The sequence below is a fragment of the Mustela lutreola genome, chromosome 17 (assembly GCF_030435805.1).
Source record: "Mustela lutreola isolate mMusLut2 chromosome 17, mMusLut2.pri, whole genome shotgun sequence".
Taxonomy (NCBI): Eukaryota; Metazoa; Chordata; class Mammalia; order Carnivora; family Mustelidae; genus Mustela; species Mustela lutreola.
The window spans coordinates 22,575,762-22,597,204 of NC_081306.1; the positions used below are offsets into that span (position 1 = coordinate 22,575,762).

The 21,443-nt window shown below is 64.4% G+C and overlaps 4 protein-coding genes across 6 annotated transcripts in view; 3 read left to right on the forward strand and 1 right to left on the reverse strand.

Moving 5' to 3' along the window:
* CLCN7 (chloride voltage-gated channel 7) overlaps nucleotides 1-3,444 on the forward strand; it is a 23,433-nt gene extending 19,989 nt beyond the window's left edge. For all 3 annotated transcript variants that reach the window (XM_059154016.1, XM_059154017.1, XM_059154018.1), the window contains 7 exons: nucleotides 11-138; nucleotides 295-380; nucleotides 596-725; nucleotides 1,236-1,295; nucleotides 1,369-1,545; nucleotides 1,709-1,789; nucleotides 2,058-3,444. In XM_059154016.1, the coding sequence (XP_059009999.1) occupies nucleotides 11-138; nucleotides 295-380; nucleotides 596-725; nucleotides 1,236-1,295; nucleotides 1,369-1,545; nucleotides 1,709-1,789; nucleotides 2,058-2,144 (749 nt within the window). In that variant the 3' untranslated portion in view covers nucleotides 2,145-3,444. The remainder of the gene's footprint in view (nucleotides 1-10; nucleotides 139-294; nucleotides 381-595; nucleotides 726-1,235; nucleotides 1,296-1,368; nucleotides 1,546-1,708; nucleotides 1,790-2,057) is intronic.
* CCDC154 (coiled-coil domain containing 154) lies at nucleotides 2,246-10,648 on the forward strand. Its single transcript, XM_059155530.1, has 18 exons — nucleotides 2,246-2,252; nucleotides 3,885-3,958; nucleotides 4,333-4,646; nucleotides 4,739-4,928; nucleotides 5,052-5,104; nucleotides 5,378-5,473; nucleotides 5,794-5,917; nucleotides 7,360-7,461; nucleotides 7,548-7,676; nucleotides 7,748-7,872; nucleotides 8,075-8,189; nucleotides 8,280-8,417; nucleotides 8,982-9,101; nucleotides 9,177-9,253; nucleotides 9,486-9,603; nucleotides 9,897-9,983; nucleotides 10,217-10,404; nucleotides 10,503-10,648. The coding sequence occupies exons 1-18, from the start codon at nucleotides 2,246-2,248 to the stop codon at nucleotides 10,627-10,629; spliced, it is 2,184 nt and encodes a 727-aa protein (XP_059011513.1). The 3' UTR covers nucleotides 10,630-10,648.
* PERCC1 (proline and glutamate rich with coiled coil 1) lies at nucleotides 9,930-13,459 on the reverse strand. The gene is made up of 2 exons (XM_059154019.1): nucleotides 13,199-13,459; nucleotides 9,930-12,227 (listed from the first exon to the last, which is right to left on the reverse strand). Exon 2 carries the CDS (start codon nucleotides 12,189-12,191, stop codon nucleotides 11,439-11,441), a length of 753 nt encoding a protein of 250 aa, XP_059010002.1. The 5' UTR covers nucleotides 12,192-12,227; nucleotides 13,199-13,459; the 3' UTR covers nucleotides 9,930-11,438.
* A 6,064-nt stretch (nucleotides 13,460-19,523) lies between these two features.
* On the forward strand, nucleotides 19,524-21,179 carry LOC131819715 (ubiquinol-cytochrome-c reductase complex assembly factor 4). Its single transcript, XM_059154999.1, has 2 exons — nucleotides 19,524-19,633; nucleotides 19,710-21,179. Exons 1-2 carry the CDS (start codon nucleotides 19,566-19,568, stop codon nucleotides 20,074-20,076), a joined length of 435 nt encoding a protein of 144 aa, XP_059010982.1. The 5' UTR covers nucleotides 19,524-19,565; the 3' UTR covers nucleotides 20,077-21,179.
* Nucleotides 21,180-21,443: the final 264 nt, after the last annotated feature.

Sequence of the window (21,443 nt, forward strand, 5' to 3'; positions counted from 1 at the left end):
CCCTGGGCAGGTGGGATTGTGAGGATGACCCTCAGCCTGACTGTCATCATGATGGAGGCCACCAGCAACGTGACGTATGGCTTCCCCATCATGCTGGTCCTGATGACCGCCAAGATTGTGGGCGACATCTTCATCGAGGTGTGGCATATGGGAGGAGGCCTGCCTGCCTCCTCCCCTGCTCTGTGCGCCCCCACCCACCCCCAGCGGGGAGCCTGAGACTGGGGTCTGGGAGGTGGGCAGCGGAGGGGTGGAAGGGGCCCTCCGCCGGTCTCAGCGCCGCCCACCCCCCCTCAGGGCCTGTACGACATGCACATCCAGCTGCAGAGCGTGCCTTTCCTGCATTGGGAGGCCCCTGTCACCTCTCACTCGCTCACCGCCAGGTATGGCCAGCAGGGTTCAGTGGACAGCAGACATTCCTGGGAGGTTGGGGAGGGCGCACCGGTGTCTGGATGTCCGGGTGGCGGGCCCCCTGGCTCCTCGTCCCCGGTTTCCTGTGTCTGGCAGCTTCCTGCCTGTCGAGCCTCCGTCTGGGCGAGGAGAGGATATTAGTCATGTTGTCGCTTGCGGCAAGGCCACAGCAGACACTCTTGCCCAGGGAGGTGATGAGCACACCGGTCACCTGCCTGCGGAGGAGGGAGAAGGTGGGCGTCATTGTGGACATTCTCAGCAACGCAGCGTCCAATCACAATGGGTTTCCTGTGGTGGAATTTGCTGGCGACAACCAGGTACCTGGGGCCCCCGGGTGCAGGTGGTTGTCCGGCCCATACATGTGCGTGGCCTCAGCTTTGGCACATGGAGTGGAAACCCTGTGTGGGCCCATGGATCTCACGTCCACCAGCTGCAAAGGAATGGGGTCCTGTGGCTAGGAGACCGCGGCCTGGGAGCTGCTGACTGCCGGTCAGGGCTGCCGGCACCCACGCGTTTTGGGGTCTGACTCCACGCTGTGCCGTCAGCCAGGGCGTTGGGGCAGTGACATGTGTCGGAAGCGGTGCGGACAGATGTGGGCGGGTGGCGGGGTGGGTCTCACCACGGCCTCTTGCCGCCCCAGCCTCTGGGCAGCAGTGAGCAAGTGCGGGCAAAGTGCCCGCAGCACGCCGGCTCCAGAGCTGGCAGCCACGCGTTGAGGGGAGCCTGGTGGGGTTTCCCGCAGTGGATGTCTGCGATCACAGCAGGGAGCCCTCGTGGCTGGAAGGGTTTCAGTCTTGGCTCCTCACAGACGAGGTCTCTTTCCACAGCCGGCCCGGCTGCAGGGCTTGATCCTGCGCTCCCAGCTCATCGTCCTCCTGAAGCACAAGGTAGCTGCTGGCCACTCAGGGGGTTGGGGGCCGAGGGGGTGGTGGCTCGTGGCTCTGACGCCCGCCGCTGCAGGTATTCGTGGAGCGCTCCAGCATGGGCCTGGTGCGGCGGCGGCTGAGGCTGAAGGACTTCCGAGACGCCTACCCACGCTTCCCGCCCATCCAGTCCATCCACGTGTCGCAGGACGAGCGCGAGTGCACCATGGACCTCTCGGAGTTCATGAACCCCTCGCCCTACACGGTGCCCCAGGTACTGCCACGGGCCGTGGCCGGGGATGGGTGGCTTGGGCACGTGGCTGTGGGGCAGGGGCAGGGGAGGGGGCCACCAGCGGCCCCAGGCTCTGTCGGAGGTGCCACCCTTCTCGGATGGGACCAGCAGGGGTTGCTCAGCAGCGTGCCTGCCCCCTTTGCAGGACGCGTCCCTCCCGCGCGTGTTCAAGCTGTTCCGGGCTCTCGGCCTCCGGCACCTGGTGGTAGTGGACAACTGCAACCAGGTGAGTAGCCGCAGTATCCTGGCTGCCCTGGTCGCACTTGGGCGCGTGGCTGTGGGGCAGGGGCAGGGGAGGGGGCCACGGGGATCTGCTCTCAGCCCCTGGACGGGGGTGGGTGGGTGGGGGGTTGTACAAGGCTCAATACCCAGACCGGCCAGGTGTCTGACCCTGGGGCTCCCCCTCATGGTGCTGCCCCCTGCAGGGCATGGGGCTGGGTTTCCACGACTGCAAGAGACTGTTGCCAGCCCCTGCCCCGGCTTTGCTCCCGCAGGTGGTTGGACTGGTGACTAGGAAGGACCTGGCCAGGTACCGCCTCGGGAGGGGGGGCCTGGAGGAGCTGGCCCTGGCCCAGACGTGAGCCCCGCCCCCCGCGCCCCCTCGCTCCCTGGGGCAGCGGTGGATGCGGCATCCCCCAGTGCTCGGGGCACGCGTGTGTCTGTGTGTCTGTGCGCGTGTGAGATGGCGGGTGGGCCCCTTGCTGCGGCTGCGCCGTCTGCTCCCCTGCGGGCTGGCCCGGGAGGACCACGCCGTCTGCACTTCACCGGCTGGGGCCTGGGGGACTCGCAGCTCTCAAAGAGACCCTCAGCTTTGTCCCTTCCACTCCGTCTTCAACCTTGAGGTGATGGGGCTGCACCTGGAGGCGGGCACCCTGGGGAGCAGACGCGGCAGCAGGCTCTAGAAGGAGGCCAGCTGTTTCGCAGACTTGCCACACGGCCCTCCAGGGTCTTGGCTGGAGAGAATGCTGAGAACCATCCGTGGGTCTGAACGGCTCCGTCACCCCGACATCAGGACTGATGGCTGTCGCCTGTGTGCACCGAGAGACTGGCACTTCTGAGGGGGGGGCGGCTCCCACTGGCCTTCAAGGACCCTTGGCCCAGGGCCACTTTTTGGGGCAGCTCTGGTCCCGGTCCTGGGGCAGGTGGACTCTGGGATGGGCCAGTGGGCCTGGAGCAAGGACACTCTGCTTCTCCTGTGTCCCCAGGACCCCAGGGAACTCTTTCTGGAGGTGATTCCTTGGACTGCTTCTGAGACAAGGCTACCTGGCTGCCGCTGTGGCAGAGCCTGGGGGCGGGGGCAGTCGTCCATCTTGGTTTGGGCCCCTTTTAAGGGAGTGGGGCCTTCAAAAGCCAGTCCCTTCCTGGCAGGAGCCCTCTGGGGGACACAGGGTGACGAACGTTTTGGGGGCTCTGGAAGGGAGAAATAAAAGAATCATATCAGGACGGCCAGTGCTGGCTCCCTGGTTCCTGCCCAGCACACGCCACGGTCCAGCAGTCGGGGCTTTGCAGGCCGCTAACCAGGGGCAACCGGGACGGGGCAGCCTTGACCCCCCGGAGGGGACGGAGGCAGTTGTGGCAGATGCTTGTCTGTGGGATATCTTAGCACTGGACTCTGGACCCCCGGGGGCCCTCAGTCTGGGTGCTGTTCTGAGCTGTGGGGTGCAGAAAGGCCCCCAGACCAGGGCTGACTTTGGAATAGTTGCCTTGTCCTGGGGAAGGCCCAGTCTGCCCTCAGTGAGCGAGCCTGGCTCACTGGGCGCAGGGATCAGGTCCGCGCTGGCCTGACCTGGGGTGGGAAAGCAGGGACGTAGTGATTCATGGTGATGACATTTTGAGCCAGCCACAGGGTCCCCATGGGGGAAATAAAACACTGGAAACTTGTACCTGTCTCTGTTCACTTTCTGACTGGCCGCAAGGAATCTGGAGGCACTGTGCAGCCCGTGCCTGTGGCCTCCACCCTCCCCTGGCTCCGGGGGCGCCCTGTTTGTGCCCTCTGCCAGCCGGCCGTGAGCACCTGCACGTCCCTCCCACCCAGGCGCCCGGCTCTCCCAGCCCTGTCTCCTGGGACAGTGACCGCTGCCCACGCCAGCTGGCTCTGCGGTGCCCCTCAGATCTTTCTGGCAATGGGCAGTTGGGGCCGTGGGGGGCCGGCAGGGTCGAGGGCCCAAGTTCCATTGGCAGTTGGCCCATGAAGTCACGAGGTTCTGGCGAGAGAAGGATGGTTCCAGAAGAGCACCTGCCGCTCGTCTGCTGCGCTGTTGTCCTGGAAGGAGCGACATGAGGGCAGGCACGCCCTCCTGACACCCCACGCGCCCCCCAAGGTCCCAGAGCCTTCCAGGCCCACCTGCCCTTCCTTCCTCCAGCCGCCCTGGTGTCCAGCGCTCGGCAGTCGTGGGTGCGAGGCCCAGGGCCTCTGGCCAGTGGCTGAAGCCGTACCAGGTGAGCCTGGTGCCAACAGGGGCCAAGCCAGGAGGCTGGTCCAGGGAAGGGCCTGTGCGGGGGTGCACTGTGGGCCTCCCGGGGCAGCTCTGTTTCCTGACCCCTCAAGGAGCCATACTGCCCCGGGGGCTCGCTCTGGCGCGGGGCAGGCTGGACACAGTGTTGTTTCTGCTTCCTGGTGCTGTGAGTTCTCAGGCGGGGGTCTGGGCCTCTCTGAGCACGAGCTCCCCATTGAGGGGGAGCAAGAGCGGAGCTCCTGTCCACCCCCCACCCCCCACCGCCTGGGCCAGCCTGCGTGACTCAGCCGACGGGCCAAGTTGAGCCCAGTAGACACTCTCAGCCGATCACTGCAGTGACTTTGGTCCCCATCATCCTGAGCCCCACCTAGGAGCTGGCACCCATCAGCCCAGGAGCCACCTTCTTGCAGAGCTGGATGCTAGCACCCCGTCGTCGGGGGCTTCACCCCCCTCCCAGACAAGCACTGTCACCCTGGGAGGCCTAGGGCTCTGCCTGGAGGAAGAACTGGCCAGCCCCGAGCTCTTGAGTCTGGAGGAGATGGGGAGGCATGAGTCGAGCCCCCTGGCATCCGCCACCTCCCTCCCGGAGCGGGACTTCCCCAAGCGCTGGACACAGCCAGAGCAGTGGTGAGCCTGGGCAGGGCTGGGGAGGGACAGCTGGGCCGTGCCCGCCCCCCGGCAGGCGGGGCCCAACTCAGCCTGCTCCTCGCCCTGGCCAGGGTGGCCGACTTGCAGGCTGAGGTGGCGTCCCTGCGGGGACACAAGGAGCGCTGCGAGCGAGCGGTGCTGAGTCTGCTGCGGGAGATGCTGCAGCTCCGAGCCTGCGTGCAGCTGCAGGACGCCGAGCTCAAGAGGCTGCGGCAGGACCTGCGGCCAGCGGCCCAGGCTCCTGAGAAGGAGGCCCTCGAGGTGAGCAGCTGCTGTGCCCACCCAGAGTCAAGCTCCCCTGCTCCCGGGACACCCCGCGCCCAGCTCAGGCCCCCGTCTGTGCTGGCCGGGCCACGAGGCTTAGCCTCCCCTTCCTCCTTGCAGTTCCCCAGCCCCCAGAACCAGAACCAGAACCAGATGCAGGCCCTGGACAAGAGGTACCCCCCACCCAGTGGTGCAGGCGTAACTGGGAGGCTGGGGGCCTGGGGAAGGCGGCGACTGGGGCGGGACCCCAGGGCATCTGCCTGTCCCTCCTCCTTATCTTGCTCTGGGAAGCCGTGTGCAACTGCGGCCCAATTCAGAGGTCTGGCTTTGTGTGACCGTGGCTGGGGGCCTGCAGCTAGGGACCCTGGGCCAGGACCCTGACCCTCAGAGGCAGCCAGGAGGGTAGGCCGGGCAGGCCCCAGACCTAAACGGCCCTTGTGTGTCAGGCTGGTGGAGGTGCGGGAGGCCCTGATCCAGATCCGGAGGAAGCAGGCGCTGCAGGACAGTGAGCGGAAGGACACCGAGCAGGAGGTCAACCTCAGGTGGGTGTCGCCGGCCTCCCTCGGGAGGGGCTGTTTCGGGACCCACCCTGTGTGGGCACCAGGAATGGAGGTGCAAGCCCAGATGCCCTGCATCCTCCCCCATCCAGTCGCGCTAGCCCAGGCCGCTCTGGGCTCTCCACCTGGGGCCACGGAAGTCCGTGTCTTGCCCTTGTCTCTGATTGCTCAGGTGGGGTTACCCCACCTGCCTCGCCAGCCTGTAGGTCAGCCTGGGCCCCCCAGCGGCAGGCCTGGGCCCAGGAAGCATTCACAGTGTCTCAGGGCCCCGGTGGGGCGGCTGGGACCTGCGGCTGTTGTCCTAGGCTGGCGGAGCTGGCCGGGAAGCTGGAGCGGGAGGAGCAGTTCCGGGAAGCGGCCTGCAGCGCCCTACAGAGGAGCCAGGAGGACGCCAGCCACAGGGTGGACCGTGAGGTGGCCCAGATGCAGGTACCAGGAGGGAGGCTGGGCCCAGGGCGACCGGGCAAGCCGTCCTTCCCGGCCATGTGGTGTAGCCCAGGGTGTGGGGGGTGCTCCCGAGGACCTGCACCGTCCAGTCCGTGGCCACCAGCTGCAGGGGGCTCTGTCTGCAGGGAGCCAGCATTTCAGTTTCCTCTGTCCCACGAGCCACGTGTCAGGGACCCCACGGCCGTGTGTGGCCCATAGCTGCTGATGTGGGCAGAGCCAAGATGGAGCTCATCTGTCAGCACGGACGTTCGCTCCCTGATGACGTCTCTGCCCCTGGTCCTTGCCCCCCCGTCCTGTGACCGGCACCCAGATCTGGAGACAGAACGTCGTAGGCCTGCAGCCCCTTTCTCAGCCATTCCTGGGGCGGCCCCACCCCCGGGCTGCAGCAGGATCCCCTCCCGCTCGAGACGCAGCCTCTTTAGTTCTGCAAACAGAGCCCGGGGGCCGCAGGGCCCGCCCAGCGCACCCAGCTGCTGCCCACATAGCTCGGCTGCCCAGCTTCGGTGGCTTTCCCCTCGCCGCTGCCCTTTGGGGAGCTCGTGTCTTGGCTTCGTCAGGACACTGTGCCCCACTGGGACCAGGAGCTCCCAAAGGCCCCAGGCCCAGGGATTCCTGGTGCTCCAGGCAAGGGCAGGGAGCAGAGCCATCCTGCACCGCCCCCTAGGCCAGGGTCAGCAGGCTGTGACCACCACCGGTGTTCGCCAAGCTGGATCGGCACATGGCCCCACCCATTTGTTACGTCCGGCTCATTTCTGGGTCTGCCCTGGGACACTGGGCATAGACCCCACATCCTCGGGCTCCTTGCAGAAACGGCCTGCTGACCCCCTCCGCAGAGCACCCTCACAGCATGGGAGGGGCTGGCAGGCGCTCAGGGCGCAACCCCCGTGGCTGTGGGAGCTGGAGCCCCGGCCTTGACACCACAGCTTGGACACACTCCAATCCATGATGCAGTAGGAAGGGGAGGAGAAGGAGGGGCTGTGGGCCCCGGGGCTGAGGACGTCGTGTGCGCACTGATGTGCGGGTCTGCGAGCTCATGGGCGCACATGTGCGCGCGGCTGCCCTGACGGAGGCTCCCACCTCGGGACGCGATGCAGCATCTGCCATCTGCCCAGGGCAGCGTCTGTGGTCACCGCGAGTACCATCCATGGTCTGGGTCCCCACAAGCTTTACCGGTGGGACCGTCACAGCCCCCTGCCTGGCCCTTGGGGAGGACACGTGGGCCTTGCCTTCCTAAGGAGGGTGTGGTGGGAGCAGTGCTGCGAGGCTCAGGGCATTAGGGGACATGGCCTGGGGTCGACACAGTCGAGCCAGGACACAGAGCAGTCCGAGCTCACCCTGGGTCTGGGGCGGGGGCGGGCAGGGCAGGGGCTGGACGAGGCCAGGAGGATGGTCGGACCCCACGGCTACCGCACTGATTCCCACAGGCCCAGGTGACCAAGCTCGGCGAGGAGATGAGCCTCCGCTTCCTCAAGAGGGAGGCCAAGCTGTGTGGCTTCCTGCAGAAGAGCTTCCTGGCCCTGGAGAAGGTGGAGGCCCTGGGCCTGCGGCTGGGCCGTGCCCCCCACCCCCGCACCCTCTCTGCTCACAGCTGGTGGGGCTGGTCTCCCCACAGAGAATGAAGGCCTCAGAGAGCACCCGGCTGAAGGCGGAGAGCAGCCTGCGGGGAGAGCTGGACGGCCGGTGGCAGAGGCTCCAGGAGCAGGCTGAGGAGCGCGCGCAGGCCCTGCAAGGGCAACGCCAGGTGGGCAGTCCAGGGCTGGGGGTGGCGGCGACGGGGGCAGCGGGGGCTCAGGCCTGCCTCTCCCCCCTCAGCAGGAAGAAGGCCGCCTCCTGGAGCAGTGCCGGGGCCTGGACCAAGCCGTGATCCAGCTGACCAAGTTTGTGCGGCAGAACCAGATGTCGCTGAACCGGATCCTCCTGGCCGAGCAGAAGGCCTGGTGGGTGTCCCCGGCGCCCAGCGTCCTCAGACAGGGGCTCCCGTCCGCCCCGCGGAGGACTCTGCACTCACCATTGGATGCAGCCCCGTCCAGGGGGGCTCCCTGATCATTCTCCATCCCCTGCTCCCTGGGGTTCTCCCGAATGGTTCCAGAGCTGGCCCGACCCAGCTGAAGGACAGTCTGTGTTGGCACCAACCCCCAGGGACAGCAAGGGGCACCTGGAGGAGACCCGGGCCGGGGAGCTGGCCGCCTTCCTGCAGGAGAGCCTGGAGGCCGGCCAGCTGGCCCGACAGGAGGCCCACAGCGCGCTAGAGCTGGTGAGGGCGGTGGGGGCCGGGTCCGTGACCCCAGGGCCGCCGCCACCCCAGGCAGCCCCACTCAGCCCACCCTCCCCTGCCCACCCGCAGCTCCGAGAGAAGAGCCAGGCTCTGGAGGTGTCGCTGGCTGAGCTGGGGAAGCAGGTGAAGGACCTGAGCGACCATTTCATGGCCCTGAGCTGGAGGCTGGACCTGCAGGACCGGACGCTGAGCCTGCGGCTGAGCGAGGTGAGCACGGCAGGCCCACTGGGGCCCTAGCGCGCAGTGGCTTCCACGGCAGGGCCGCAAGCCCTCGCCCATGGGCTCTTTCCTCTTCTTCGTCGTGACGTCATCGACACAGTTCCCACGCCGTGCAGTCTACCCTCGTGAAACCTGGGGTGTGGCAGCTCCTTGTGGATCCGGGGCTGAGCAGCTGTCTTGTCCCCACGGAGGAAGCCCCACGCCGCGAGCAGCCCCTCCCACCTGCAGCCCCCGGCGACCCGCAACCTGCCACCGGCCTGTGGGGATTCGCCTGTTCTGGACGTTGCCTACAAAGGCTCGCATGTGGCACGTGCCCAGTCTGTGTGTTGTTCCACTGATGGACCCCGGGGTCACCCCCTCCCGCAGCTGGGGGAGGCCATCTGTCCCCATCTCTGCTGACTCTGGGTAGGTGGGGGCCAAGCCAGGCCTCCCTGGTTCCGCTCAGCCTGGACTACCCAGGTGGCCCCATTGGCTCCAGGGGCCCCGTCGATCTGTCCCCCTTCGTCCCCCTCCATCCCCCAGCTCTGGCCCTCACTGGTGTCTGTGTTCCAGGCAAAGAGAGAGTGGGAAGGCTTGGAGCAGAGATCGCGGGAGGGCCTGGCCCGGTGTCAGAAGGAGGCCGAGGCACGGCTGAGGGAGCTGCGGGAGCGAGTGGACAGCCTGCCCCACCAGGTAGGTGAGGGCTGGGGGCGCGGCTCCCCAGCCCACCAGCTCCTGGGCTACCCACCCACCCTGCGTGCGTTGCAGATAGAGGTCGTCTCTGACAAGTGCGTCCTGCACAAGAGTGACTCGGACCTCAAGATCTCAGCGGAGGGGCGAGCCAGGTGAGGCCACATCCGCCGGACGGCAGGAGGGAAGCTGCGGCTCCCCTAGCTCTGGGCTCAGCCCCCACCCCGGGGCAGCCTGCACAGTCCTCGAGCTTTGCCGTCCATCACCTGCTGGCAACCCCCCAGGTCCCACTGGAGAGGTGGCAAAGTGGAGCACACACCCCTGCACCCCTGCCCTCCCCCTCCCCCTTGCCTCTGGGCTACCACCCAGAGCCTCCTGTTCTGACAGAGAGTTCGAGGTCGGGGCCATGCGGCAGGAACTGGCCACTCTGCTCTCGTCTGTGCAGCTGCTCAGGGAGGGCAACCCCGGGCGGAAGATCGCCGAGATCCAGGGCAAGCTGGCCACGGTACCCCGGGGGCCTCCACGCCTGTCCCGCTCAGTAGAGGGGGCCCCAGGATGCCCCGGATCCCAGACACCCTGAGGTTCAGTGGCTTACAGAGCCAGCATGCAGTGGGGCACCTGTCTGGCACCTCACATGCCGGGGGTGTCCTCATGGTGAAAGGAGCCGGCCTGAGTGCTGGCCAGGACCACCGGATCACCCCCAGGGGCCCAGACCCCGCTGCAGGGGCCTGGGGTGGGGGCTGCCCTCACGCAGGCCAGCATACCACAACCGAGCCCACGAGCAGGGGCCACGTTCAGTTCCAGAACCAGATAATGAAACTGGAAAACAGCTTGCAGGACAGCAAGACTATCCAGAACCTCAAGTTTAATACAGAAACCAAGCTGGTGCGAAGTGGTCCCTGCACTTGGGGGGAGCTCCTGGCCCCCTACCCCTCCTTGCCGGGTCCCTGGTTCTGTGGGCATTCCCATGCCCATATGTCTGTGTGTCTGGCCCGAGCAGGGTTTCCTGGTAGATAAGACCCTGTTTTGTCAGAGAGAAATCCAGGGCTGTCCTGTCCCCCGAGGGCCGGATGCCTGGGTTCCCGCAGCAGCTGCTCCTCACACGCCCTTGTCCGCAGCGCATGGAGGAGACGGCCAGCCTGCGTGAGAGCATCCTTCGTCTACGGAGTGAGGAGGGCCCCTGGGCCCTGACGCTGGGCAGCAGAAGGGTCCTCGCGGCCCTGGGGAAGCAGCAGTCCTTCGTCAAGGACACGGCTGCTGGAGAGGTGGTCCCTGTGAACCGCTGGGGCGTGTATCAGGCCGTGAGGTGGGCTACGGGGAGCTGCTGTCTGGAGACTCCTCCGGGTCTGGGGTGGTCCTGGGAGGCCCCAAGGCCAGCGGACCTGAGCCGCGTTTCCTGGGCAGGTGGCTGCAGTGGAAGGCGGTCCTCCTGAACCTGGTGGCCCAGCGGAGGCCAAGCGCATTCCTGGAGAAGTCCTTCCGCCAGGAGCCTTCCCACCAGCTCATGTCCTTGCCCCTTGCCCAGAAATAAAGGTGCCAGCTCCTGTGGACCTGAGTCTGAGCTCCTTCCCAGGAGGGTCCGTTCCCCTGTCTGAGGCCCAGCCGAGCTGCAGGCCCGCCACCGTCTCAGGCTGTCCTGCCCACAGCCGCAGAGTTCCGGAGCCCTGCCTGCTCCTGGTAGGCCCTGTGGAGGGCCAGTTGGCCCAGGCTTGGGGTCTTGGCCCCTGGCCCTCGGTGGCTGGCCAAGCCCTTCACACTGAGGTGGCGAACCTGGAAAGCAGCTCCGTCTGCCCTACCATAGGGAGCAAACTGTGTGTTTGCTCACACACTCGCATAGTGCCCCTTCCTCCTGCCTCCAAGAACACCGTTGCTCATCCCACGGGAGCTGGTCCTGCCACCTGCTGTGGGGCCTGAGGGAGGGGCAGCCTCAGGACCAGCCAGGCGGGCGGCTGCCGACCTGAGACCTCAGGGCAGGTCTGGTGGGGCCAGTGGGCCTCACCCAGAGTGGGGCACAGTGTGCAAACCACCTGAGCCCACCTGCCCTCCCATCCCAGGGGCAGAGCTCCGAGGGCTAAGGGCCAGGCTGTCTGAGATGGTGTCTCCCGCCTGTTCCCTGCGCAGGGGTCCTCTGGTGGTGGCAGCTCCAGGCCCCAGGAGGAGCCTGGCCTAGCCTCCCCAGGCCTGGGACATCCCTCCCTGAGCTGGCTTGTCCTGCTGGTGGCCGGCCACCTTGGTGGGACGGCCCCTGGGGCTCCAGCAGAGAGAGCAGTGACAGGCTGCGCCCCTGAAGGAAAGGCAGTGCCTGCTGCCCCTGGTGCCCCACGGACCCTGACCCGCTCACTAGGCCTCGGCCAGCGGCACCCCGTCCAGGGCCTGGGGGGCCCCTCCCCCGGGTATCTCGGGGCCAGTCTCCACCGACCAGCTGGCCAGCAGGTCGCTGAAGTCAGGTGTGCCAGGGTGGAGCAGGCCCAGGGGGCCCAGGGCCGGCTCCTCCCAAAAGGAGAGCGGCAGCTTCCTCTGGGCCATGGGGACAATGTGGCCATACTTGCGCTCCAGCCGGAGCCGCCTGCCGGCCGGGGCCCCAAGCACTGGGTACTGCCGCAGCCCGTAGTCGAAGAGCTCGGCCAGCGGCCCCAGCCCGCGAGCCTGCCCCTCGGGACCCCTGGGGGAGAGCACTCCGGGCTGCGCAGCCTCATCGCTGTCTGGGGGCCCAGCCGGAGCCGGGCGTGCTGGGTCAGAGCACTGGAGGTCGTCTGCGTGGACGTCACCGGCGTCAGGGTCCTGCCCCCCGTCCTTGCGGCCGAAATACCGCTGGATGTCGCCGCTGATGAGCTCGGAGAACCGCAGCAGCCGCAGGGGTGTTTCTGGGCTGCTGGGGCCCCGAGGAGCTGCTTCTGGGGCCCAGCCCGAGGCCAGGGGGCCTGGGCTCCTACCGCCCAGCCCCGCAGCCTCTGGCACGTCCTCCTCCTCCTCCTCCTCCTCCTCCTCGTCCTCGGAGGTCTCCTGGGGCTCCGGGTCTGAGGGCAGGAAGGGCCGGCGGGCTGCCAGGGGCAGCTGGAAGTCGCACAGAGGCCGGATCACGCCCGCGGCCATCTCCTCGAGCCCGCGTCTCCAGGGCAGCAGCTGTGGCTGGGGAGGGAGGCAGAGGGCAGACAGGTGAGCCTTCAGGTCCCCAGGCCTGTGTGGCCACCGCTGAGCCTGGAGCAGGGGCCACGATCAGAAGCCAGGGATGTGTGGAAAGACTAGGGCCATGGGCGTTGGGGGCGCAGAGGCGGTTCCGGAGCAACAGGCCGGCCCACCGGGGCATCTGCTCAGGTGCCGGCCAGGGGCACCCTGGGAGCAGGGCCTGGCTGCCCCAGTCAGCGCTCTGGGTCCAGATCCCACAGCCCCTTTGGCTTCGGGGGTCTCACGGGTGGAGGGCCCCGGCCCCAAGCTGGGTGCTGTTTCCCCCCACCCCCCTGCACGGTCTGATGCTATGGATCCAGCAGGGCTGCTGGTGAGAGCCCCGGGCCCCTGGGGTTTGGAGAGTTGGGCGGGTTAGCAGGAAGCAGGGAAGCTGTGTGGGCCTGGCGCTCAGGGCAGGGTGGGCGGGGTGGGATTTGGGGAGCTGACAGAGACAGGGCTGGTCTGAGGCCAGACGGGGCTGCCTCTGAGTGTTGGCGTGCTCTGGGCCCCGAGGACGAGTGCGAGGGAGCGGGGGGCCAGCTTGCAGCCGGGAGGGCCTTTCTGCCTCCTGGCAGGACGGGAAGAAAGGGAAAGTGGTGTGAAGGAGAGGGGGGCTTGCTGCTTGTCAGAACCCCCACCCCGGCAGGCTCACTCTTCTGCCTACAGCCGTCCATCCGCACTGGGCTCTGGCTCTCGCTCACAAGATGGGGAGGGGCTCTTCCCTGCCGGGGACACCCTGGGCCCAGCACTGGGCTGTGGGGAAGCCGACGTGGGTGCCCTCCTTCTCCAGCCCCGCCTCTTGTCCTCCTGGTGGGTGGGTGGTCCCATAGCCCACCTGGCCCAAAGGCACAGCGCCTTCCAGAAGAAGGGAGGTGGCCAGGTCCCCGCGGCCAATGCCAGCACCTTTCCTGCCCGCCCCCCAGTCGGGCTCCTACCTGCCGAGGCCTGCAGCTCCCGCGGGGCAGGCCCACCTGCACCTGGGCTCAAGCATTTATAGCTGGGCTCCTCGGCCGGCCGGGCTGGCAAATATTTGGCGACTGCATTGTCATCGCAGACTGGGCAAATAGAGCCCGTTTGCTTTAGCGCCCAGCAACCAGGGCCCCGCGGGGGGAGCCTCAACCTGCCCGGGGACCGTGGAGTGTTTGCCGCGGGCCCAGCTGGCTCACACCCGGGGCCGAGGACCCTTATCTCCGCCACTGATTGGGACCCGGACCAAGCCTTGTCAAATAGGCGGAAAATTAAATTTCATGCTATTTTGACTTCTGGAGTAGGCTCCTCTAGAGGACATCCTGCTTCTGTGGTTCTCTGGGTAAATGGTGCTCCTCGCTGGCGGGCGGAGCCAGGCAGGCCTGAAACAGGAGGCTGGGGGACCCCCGGCCAGGGCCCAGGTGGTGGGATCCTATGCAGCGGGCCCCATCGAAGCACCGGGCCCTCCGGGGCACTGTGACAGGTCCCAGCCATCCCAGAGTTGCCAGTGTGTTTGCAACCAACCCGATTCAGCCCCTGCACCCCCAACACAGGGCCTCACCCCCAGGGTCCAAACTGGTCCCACGCCACTGCCCCCGCCCCCCACCGCAGAGCCCACCTGGGGACCTCCCCATGAGCATCTCCCACACACACACACTGAGTTACAGCCAACACCATCCCAGGACCCCAGGCGGTGCCGCCTGAGGCTGCCTGACCGTCCTGGAGACACAGTAGCCAATCACCCAAACGGGGGGTCCAGGAGCAGCAAAGGGGTGTCGTCCAGGGGAAAACCCATGCTTCCTTCCCAGTGTCCGCAGTGGGGCTCCTTGGCTGCAGATGGGTCACCCTAACCTCTGCCTCCATTTGTGCACGGCAGTCCCATGGGAGTCTGGGTCCCACTTTCTTTCCCCCAAGGACACCCATCATTGGACTCAGGGCCCACTGGGATCCAGTCCGACTTGGTATTCACGACTGCAGCTGCAGACACGCGTTTCCGCAGGAGAGTCCACCCCGAGGTTCCGGCAGACGAAGTTTGGGGGACAGCCATTCAGCGCACGTGGCCCCTGCTAGCTGCCTCGCTCCCAGCTGGGGGTCTCCAGAGACCCGTTGGCCTTGGCTTGAAGCCACCGCTGCCTGTGGGCCAGCCAGGTTCTGAGGGCAGGACGGCAGCCCCCTCCCTGCTTGGCAGGTCCCTGGTCCCCGATCTTCTTCCCACCAATGGGGGCTCACCCTTCTGGGGATGCCTTCACAGTCCTCCCTGGGCCTTTGGCCTTGGCTCCAGTCTCTGCTCCCTTCAGAGAGGAGACAGCACCTCTCCTACCTAGTGACCCTCCATTACGTGAGCTGTGGGCACAGACGGGGGTGGGCCTTTCCTGCAACCGGGGGCCATGGGGGCATTGCTGCAGGCATTTCTTGGGCATTTGGAGGGCCCAATGGAGGAGTCATAGGACACCCGGCTGTGGGGAAGTGACAGGGAATGAAGCGTGTGGCCCCGGCCAGGCTGGTAACTTGCCGTGGGTGGGTCCTTGGAGCCGCCTATCTCTCCCAAGCAGGTTGTCTGCCTGGGCCGGGGCCTTGCAGAGAGAGTGCAGGCGTGTGTGGTACGCCAGGCCTCCCTATGCCTGTGGTTCGTGGTTCCTGGATTGTCACGGCCCCTTCCCCATGTCCCAGGGCGCGTCCAGGACACAAGTAAGCTGTCTCATGAGTTCAGTCTGCACTTGGACCCCGGTTCCCAGAAACCGACCTCAGGCACAGCCACAGTTCTGCCCCGAGACTCTGGGTTCGGTGACACTGTTGTCCAGGCTCTGGCCGAGGGAGTGGCCCTCCCCAGCAGCTGGTGTTCCCTCAGACCCAGCACAGTGAGCCTCAGCCCTGCTAGCCGGGATCCCAGGGAGGGGCCCCACAGGTGCGGGGACTGCGACCACAGCACCCCCTGCTGCTCCTCGGGAAGGACTAGGGCCAGGACCTGGGAAGCGGGTGGGCTGGGGCAGGTGTGGCCCCGAGGACCCGAAGCGGGTGCAGTATGAGTGGCGGCTCCAGGAGGGCCTTTGGGCTCAGTCTCCAGCCCTCCTCGGTGCCCTGTCCGGGCTAGGCAGAGTGGGGGTGCTTCTCCCGTCCCCTGCCAACGAGAGCATTCCCCCCTACCTCCGTGTGTCCAGAGGACGGGCTTCAGGAAGGTCATCATCTGCTGGGCACTGGATGGGACCAGGAGCTCACCTGGCCATCTGTGCGAAGAGCAGGTGTCTCCGCAGAGGAGACAGCCTGGAAAGGCCTCAGCAACGAGGAGCTGGCACCCTGTGTTTAGGGGACCCCACAGACGTCCGCACCCCAATCCCTAGGGACTGTGGACATGTCACATCACTGCACTAGCCTCAGCAGTCAATGCTAGGGTCCCACAAAGCACAGCCCGAGAGTGTGAAGGTGGGAGACAAACATGAGAGGGACTGAAGAATCAGATCTGAGGTCTTAGTAGGGTGTGGTGAATTACCCCTGTCCTTGCCACTCCTGCTTCTGAGCCACGTTCAGGAGGAACTGGGAGTCCAGCGACTAGAGGTTGGACTCTGGCTTTTGTTACTGGCAAGGCTGGGTTGGTGGAGACGCACTTTCTCAGAACCACTGCGTACCCAAGTCCAGCTAGGTGTTGGGTAGCCAGGGCCAGGCCAAGTAACATAGGTGTCCCAAGCCCCCTGCTCCCATTGGGACCACTGCAGTGGGCCTGGAACTGATGCACTCGGGCTCGGGCCCCAGAACATGTCCGAGCACCTGCTCCCAGCCAGCTCTGGTGTGGTAGGCCTTACAGAGCTCTACGCCCTTGCTGCCCCCGCCAGCCCCTGCTCCATGATCAGGCCTCTGTCCCTGGAAAGAGTCTCTGCTCATTGGAAGGCGAAGGCGCGGACCTGCTTGTCCCCACGCACCCCGTATTGATCTTCCTGGGGAAAATCAATAGCCCCAATATGTCAGCTCTCAGGTGAACCAGCCCTGCCCATTAGGGAGACATTAGACCCCGAGAGGTTCTTCTGTGTGCTTTGAGATAATGAAGGCCGAGGTGTCAGTTTATGCCCTGAGGGTGTGGGGGAGGGGACTCAGACCAGAGCAGGCAGCACTGCAGGCTCAGGCTCCAGCACCTGTCATCCAGCGCCCTGGGTGGGGAGTGCTGGGGTTGGGGCGGGGGATGTGGCTGCCTCTGGGGGAGAGCCTTGGAAAGGGCTGTGGGTCATGGACAGGGTCGGGTGAGGGGCTCGGCTCTGGGGTGCTGGCTGGTAGGAAGCAGGAAGCTCTGCGACCACGTCCTGGGGCCGCCAGGGCAAAGCACGACACACTGGGTGATTTAATATGACAGCAAGTCTTCTCTCGATCTGGAGGCTAGCGTCTGAAGTGAGGGTGTCAGCTGGCTCACCCCCCCACCCCGGGGAGGGTCTGTCCTGGGCCTTTCTCTCTCTTCCTTCTGGTGTTGCTGGCAGTCCTTGGTGCTCCGTGGCTTGGGGACTCTCTGCGTGGCCTCCCCCATGTGTCTCTGTGTCTTTTCTGCTTTTCTTAGGAGGACACCAGGCCTTGGATTTAGACCCCCCAACCTGGTGAACTTTGATCTACATCTGCAAAGACCCTATTTCCAAATAAAGTCATGTGCTGAGTTCCAGGTGAATGTGAATTTGCGGGGACAGAGTTCAGCCCGGTCCGGCACCCCAGAGCATCTTACCCAGAAGGAGGGCAGACGAGGTGGGGCTGCCAAGGTCTGGGCGGTGTCTGGACCGTGTGTGCTCACATGTGATTACAGCGGGGCCTTCTTTCATCCCAAGCAGTCCCGCAGTGGCGTGACCCACACTTGTCCTTGCGTGGAAAGATGCTTATGTCCAATAGAGACCCCAGCTATGAGTCCCAGCTCCCAAAGGCCAGGGGCTCTTGCCCTCTTAAGACTCTACACGACCAGGGCACCCAGGAGGCTCAGTCAGTTAAGCTCTGGCCCTTGGCTCAGGTCACAACCCTGGGGTCCTGGGATGGAGTTCTGAAACTGTCTTCTTGCTCAGCCGGGAGTCTGCTTCTTCTTCTCCCCCCCACCCCTCCCCAATCTCACCCCATTTCCCCCCACCCCATGCTTGCTCTCTCAGTTAGGTAAATAAATAAAATCTTAAAAAAAAAAAAAAAAAAAGAAGGACTCTGCAGGACCTGTGTTTTTGCATAGCATTTTCACGATCAGTGGAGACCAAGTGGCAGCAGGAATTGGGGACAGAGGAGTCGTCATTTGGACACATGGATTTGCTTTTTTTTTTTTTTTTAAGATTTTAAAATTTTATTTATTTGACAAGAGACACAGCTAGACAGCGAACACAAGCAGGGGGAGTGGGAGAGGTAGAATCAGGCTTCGTGCCGAGCAGGGAGCCCGATATGGGGCTCGATCCCAGGATCCTGGGATTGTGACCCGTTAAGGCAGATGCTTAACGACTGAGCTACCCAGGCACCTCCCCCCTTTTTAAAAAGACTTACGTATTTATTAGAGAGAGGGAGAGAGTGTGAGCTTGAGAGAGCAAGCATGGGCGTGCACAAGCAGGGGAGGGGCAGAAGGAGAGGGAGGGAGAGAATCCTCTCCAGACCTTCCACTGAGCAGCTCCACCTCCAACCTCAGAGGGCTTTAATTTCCATCTCCTCCAGGAAGTCCTCCAGGCTACACACCAGGATGATTCCAGCCCATTCTCTCACAGTATGAATCCCTTCCACCAATCTGCAGCGGGGGCTCCTGGGCTTGCCTGTGGGTGAGTTGGTTAGGCAGTGATTTCAGGTGGGGTTCTGAGGTAGAGGAGAGGAAAGCTCTCCGAAGGTCTGATATACAAGGGAAGTCATTTTAGATTTCTCTATCAGGATGGCGGTACATAAACTATCTTTAAACCAAAAGCCGGACTTAAGGGCCTGCCACACAACACATTGTATGTCTGGCTCCTGAGTGAGCATCCTAAGGGAAAACCCCCTTGCCTTTGAGATGTCAGACACACTCCTGCTGCCTTCCTTGAAGTTAAACCTCGTAATCCTAAACGCACAGCGATTAGCATATACGCTAATCGATACCCTTCTGAGCTCTTAAAAGCTGTAAAGAACTCTCTGACTCTGCGAAAACAGTTCATTTCTCCAGAACTCTCTCCCCGTGAAGACCTGTCTCCCGGGCGGCTCTCGGTTTGAATAAAACTTCGTATTTCCTTCGTGTGTTAGAGGGTTCGTGCTGGCCAGTCTGCACGGACAGGGTGGAACAGGTGGGGTGGGGCCCAACGAGGAGGACCCGGACACACAGGTGCCTCTGTTGACACAGCAGCTCTGGACATGGTCCCGGGCTGGGAGCTGAGCTGCCGCCGCGCGCCAGGGCTTCCTAGGCTGGGGGGGACCCGCAGGTGCTGTTGCGTGGGGACCGTCTCCAGCCCGCCACCCCCGCCCTAGTGTCTGGAGAGTCCCCGGAGGGGCGGGGCGGAGACCCGCGCGGGGTCTGGTGTCTCTGCCGGAAGCGGGTGCAGGAAGGAGCAGTCCAGAGGCAAAGACGCCGGGTTGGGGAGGCAGCTTGTCACCGTCCACAGGGCGGCCTCGCCATCTGACTGTGTCACGCAGTCCCCAGCGCCCCTACACGCACCCCCACAACGTCTGTGAGGATGCCTGCACACCCTCCGTGACCCTCTGACGGGAAAGATCAGCAAACCAGGCCCGGTTTTGACACTGAGGACAAAAGCTCCAGCAGCGTCCCTATAGGGCCGAGCAGGGAGCCCCAGGGCAGCCCGAAGGGCGCCCCCCGCCTGACTCGGAAGGGTGACCCAGGAGGGCAGCGTACGTGCGCACGGGGTCCCGCTGGCCCTCGGCGAGCAGGCCCGACGCCCGGGGAGTGCCGTGCGCGTGCCCTGCGGCGCCGGCTGCGGGATCGCGGCCCCGAGGCCGAGCCCTGCGCGGAAACGCCGCCCCGCAGAGAGGTCTGGGTCTAGAGACAGCTCTGCGTACGCTGCACAGGGCAACGCACAGCGCCAGGACGTGGGCGAGGGCCTGCGGTCGCGCAGCCGCACGAATCCCGGGGCTGCGCCTGCACGGCAGGAAGGGTGCGGGGTGCGCGGGGGCCAGTGCCACGATCTCGCTCCAACCCGCCCCTGCACTCAGGGACCTCTCGGCTCCTTCCTCTTCGGGCTGGTAGCGAACTACAGTTCCCGGCACGCCCTTGCGGCCTGGCGTGGGTGGCTGGCTGCGACGGAAGAGGCCGCCCGAGAGTGCGCGTTATTTCCGTCGCGCGACCGGACCCACGTTCTATAGTCGTGAACAGAGGCCTCGAACGGCGTCCGGCTTCCGGTTTCGCGCGTCGGAAGTGACGCCAACCCGATGCGCCACGGCGCCGAGCGTGGAGGCCGGGTCGCGATGCGCGGCGTCCTGTGTGCGCCGGCGGCCGGGTGAGCTGTGCAGCTTCTTGGATCGGCCGAGGGCGGGGGCGACGGGCGGGCGCGCTCACAGCTGTCTCTCTTGCAGGGCCGTCCGGACGCTGAGGTTCGTGCGCTGGACTTCGCGCGCCCAGCCGCCGCCGAGTGGCCGAGCGCAGGCCCCGCCCGCGGCCGAGGAAGAGGACGACCCTGACCGTCCCATTCACTTTTCCTCCAGCCGAGCCCACCCGTCCCGCTGGACGGTGCAGCATTCCCTGGGGAAGGAGCAGCAGCGGGCCTGGTGGAGGGTGTTGCCCTTCAGCCTCTCTCTCATGGCTCTGGTCTTCTGGTGCTTCCTGCGGCAGGAGACCGGCGCGGACCGGTGGCTGAAACAGGTGTTCGGGGAAGAGGAGGCGGAGCCCGGCGAGGGTTCGCAGGAGCCCGGAGCTCGGGCTGCCCACCAGGCGAGGACTTAGCGGGCTGGCGGCGCGGGGACAGCGGGGGACGCGTGGCTGGCGGCGAGAGCACAGGCCGCCGCCCCGACGCTTTGGCCATCGGGTTTGGCGATTCTGCCGCGGTTGCGCGCGTCAGCGGAGTGAAGAACTCGGCGCACCGGGCCACGCTGACCCGCGTGGAAGGCGGAGCGGAAGGCCATCCTGTCGGGGCCGGCTCTCGGCCGGACACTGATACCCAGCGGATACGTCCAGAGGACATGGCGTTTCCAGATGCTCGGGAGAAGCCTCGGTTGCGTCGTGCGCTTTTGAATTTGTGGTGTGTCTTTCTACGGCGCGATCGCGTTTCCGAAGCGGTGCTCGTGACACTCGTGATCCCCGGATCCAGTTCGCGGGTCTTTTGTTTTCGGGGACGGAACAGCTGGCGAAAGAGTTAACCTTCCGATTTGCAGTGTACTGTAGTGCGTAGAAATTGTTTTACAAACTAATTGACAGTACATTTTAATTTGGTAATGTGGAATCAAGCCGATCCCCTCCCCTTGTTTGCGTTTCATTTTAGAAAAATAGAGGGGGAGACTTTTAGTCCTTTCCAGTTCCTTTGTTCTGTTTTTCCAGAGTTGGAACTGAGGGAAGAAATCTGAATGTAAATTGTGGAGTTTACGAAGGATGCTGGAAATAATGAACTTCATCAGCTCTACAGAATTTTAGGTTTAACAGTTTTCTGGTGACAGAAAAAGGTCACCAGATTTTCTGAATAGAATAAGACTGATAAGTATTTCTTTTTATTTTTCCTTTTTTTTTGGTGATTTTTTTAAAAAAAGGATTTTATTCATTTATTTGACAGAGACAGAGAGGGAACACAAGCAGTGGGAGTGGGAGACGGGGAAGCAGGCTTCCCGCGTAGTAGGGAGCCAGATGCGGGCTGATCCCAGGATCCTGGGATCAGGACCGGAACCGAAGGCAGACGCCCAACGACTAAGCCACCCAGGTGCCCCTGATAAGTATTTGTTTTGACAAATTGCAGACAGTATTTTTGGGCATCTAAATGATAGCCTTTTCAAGTAGTAAGTAAGAAACAGCTTGGTTTTTAATTAAATACAAGATGCACTAAAGGAGGATTTTGTTTACTTACGCTTCTAGTGGAAGTTTTTTTTTTTTTTTTTTTTTAAAGATTTAATTTATTTATTTGTTAGAGAGAGAGAGCAGGAGCAGAGGCAGACAGAGTGGTAGGCAGAGGCAGAGGGAGAAGCAGGCTCCCCACCGAGCAAGGAGCCCGATGTGGGACTCGATCCCAGGACGCTGGGATCATGACCTGAGCTGAAGGCAGCCGCCCAACCAACTGAGCCACCCAGGCGTCCCCTAGTGGAAGGTTTTATCTTGGCATGTCATTG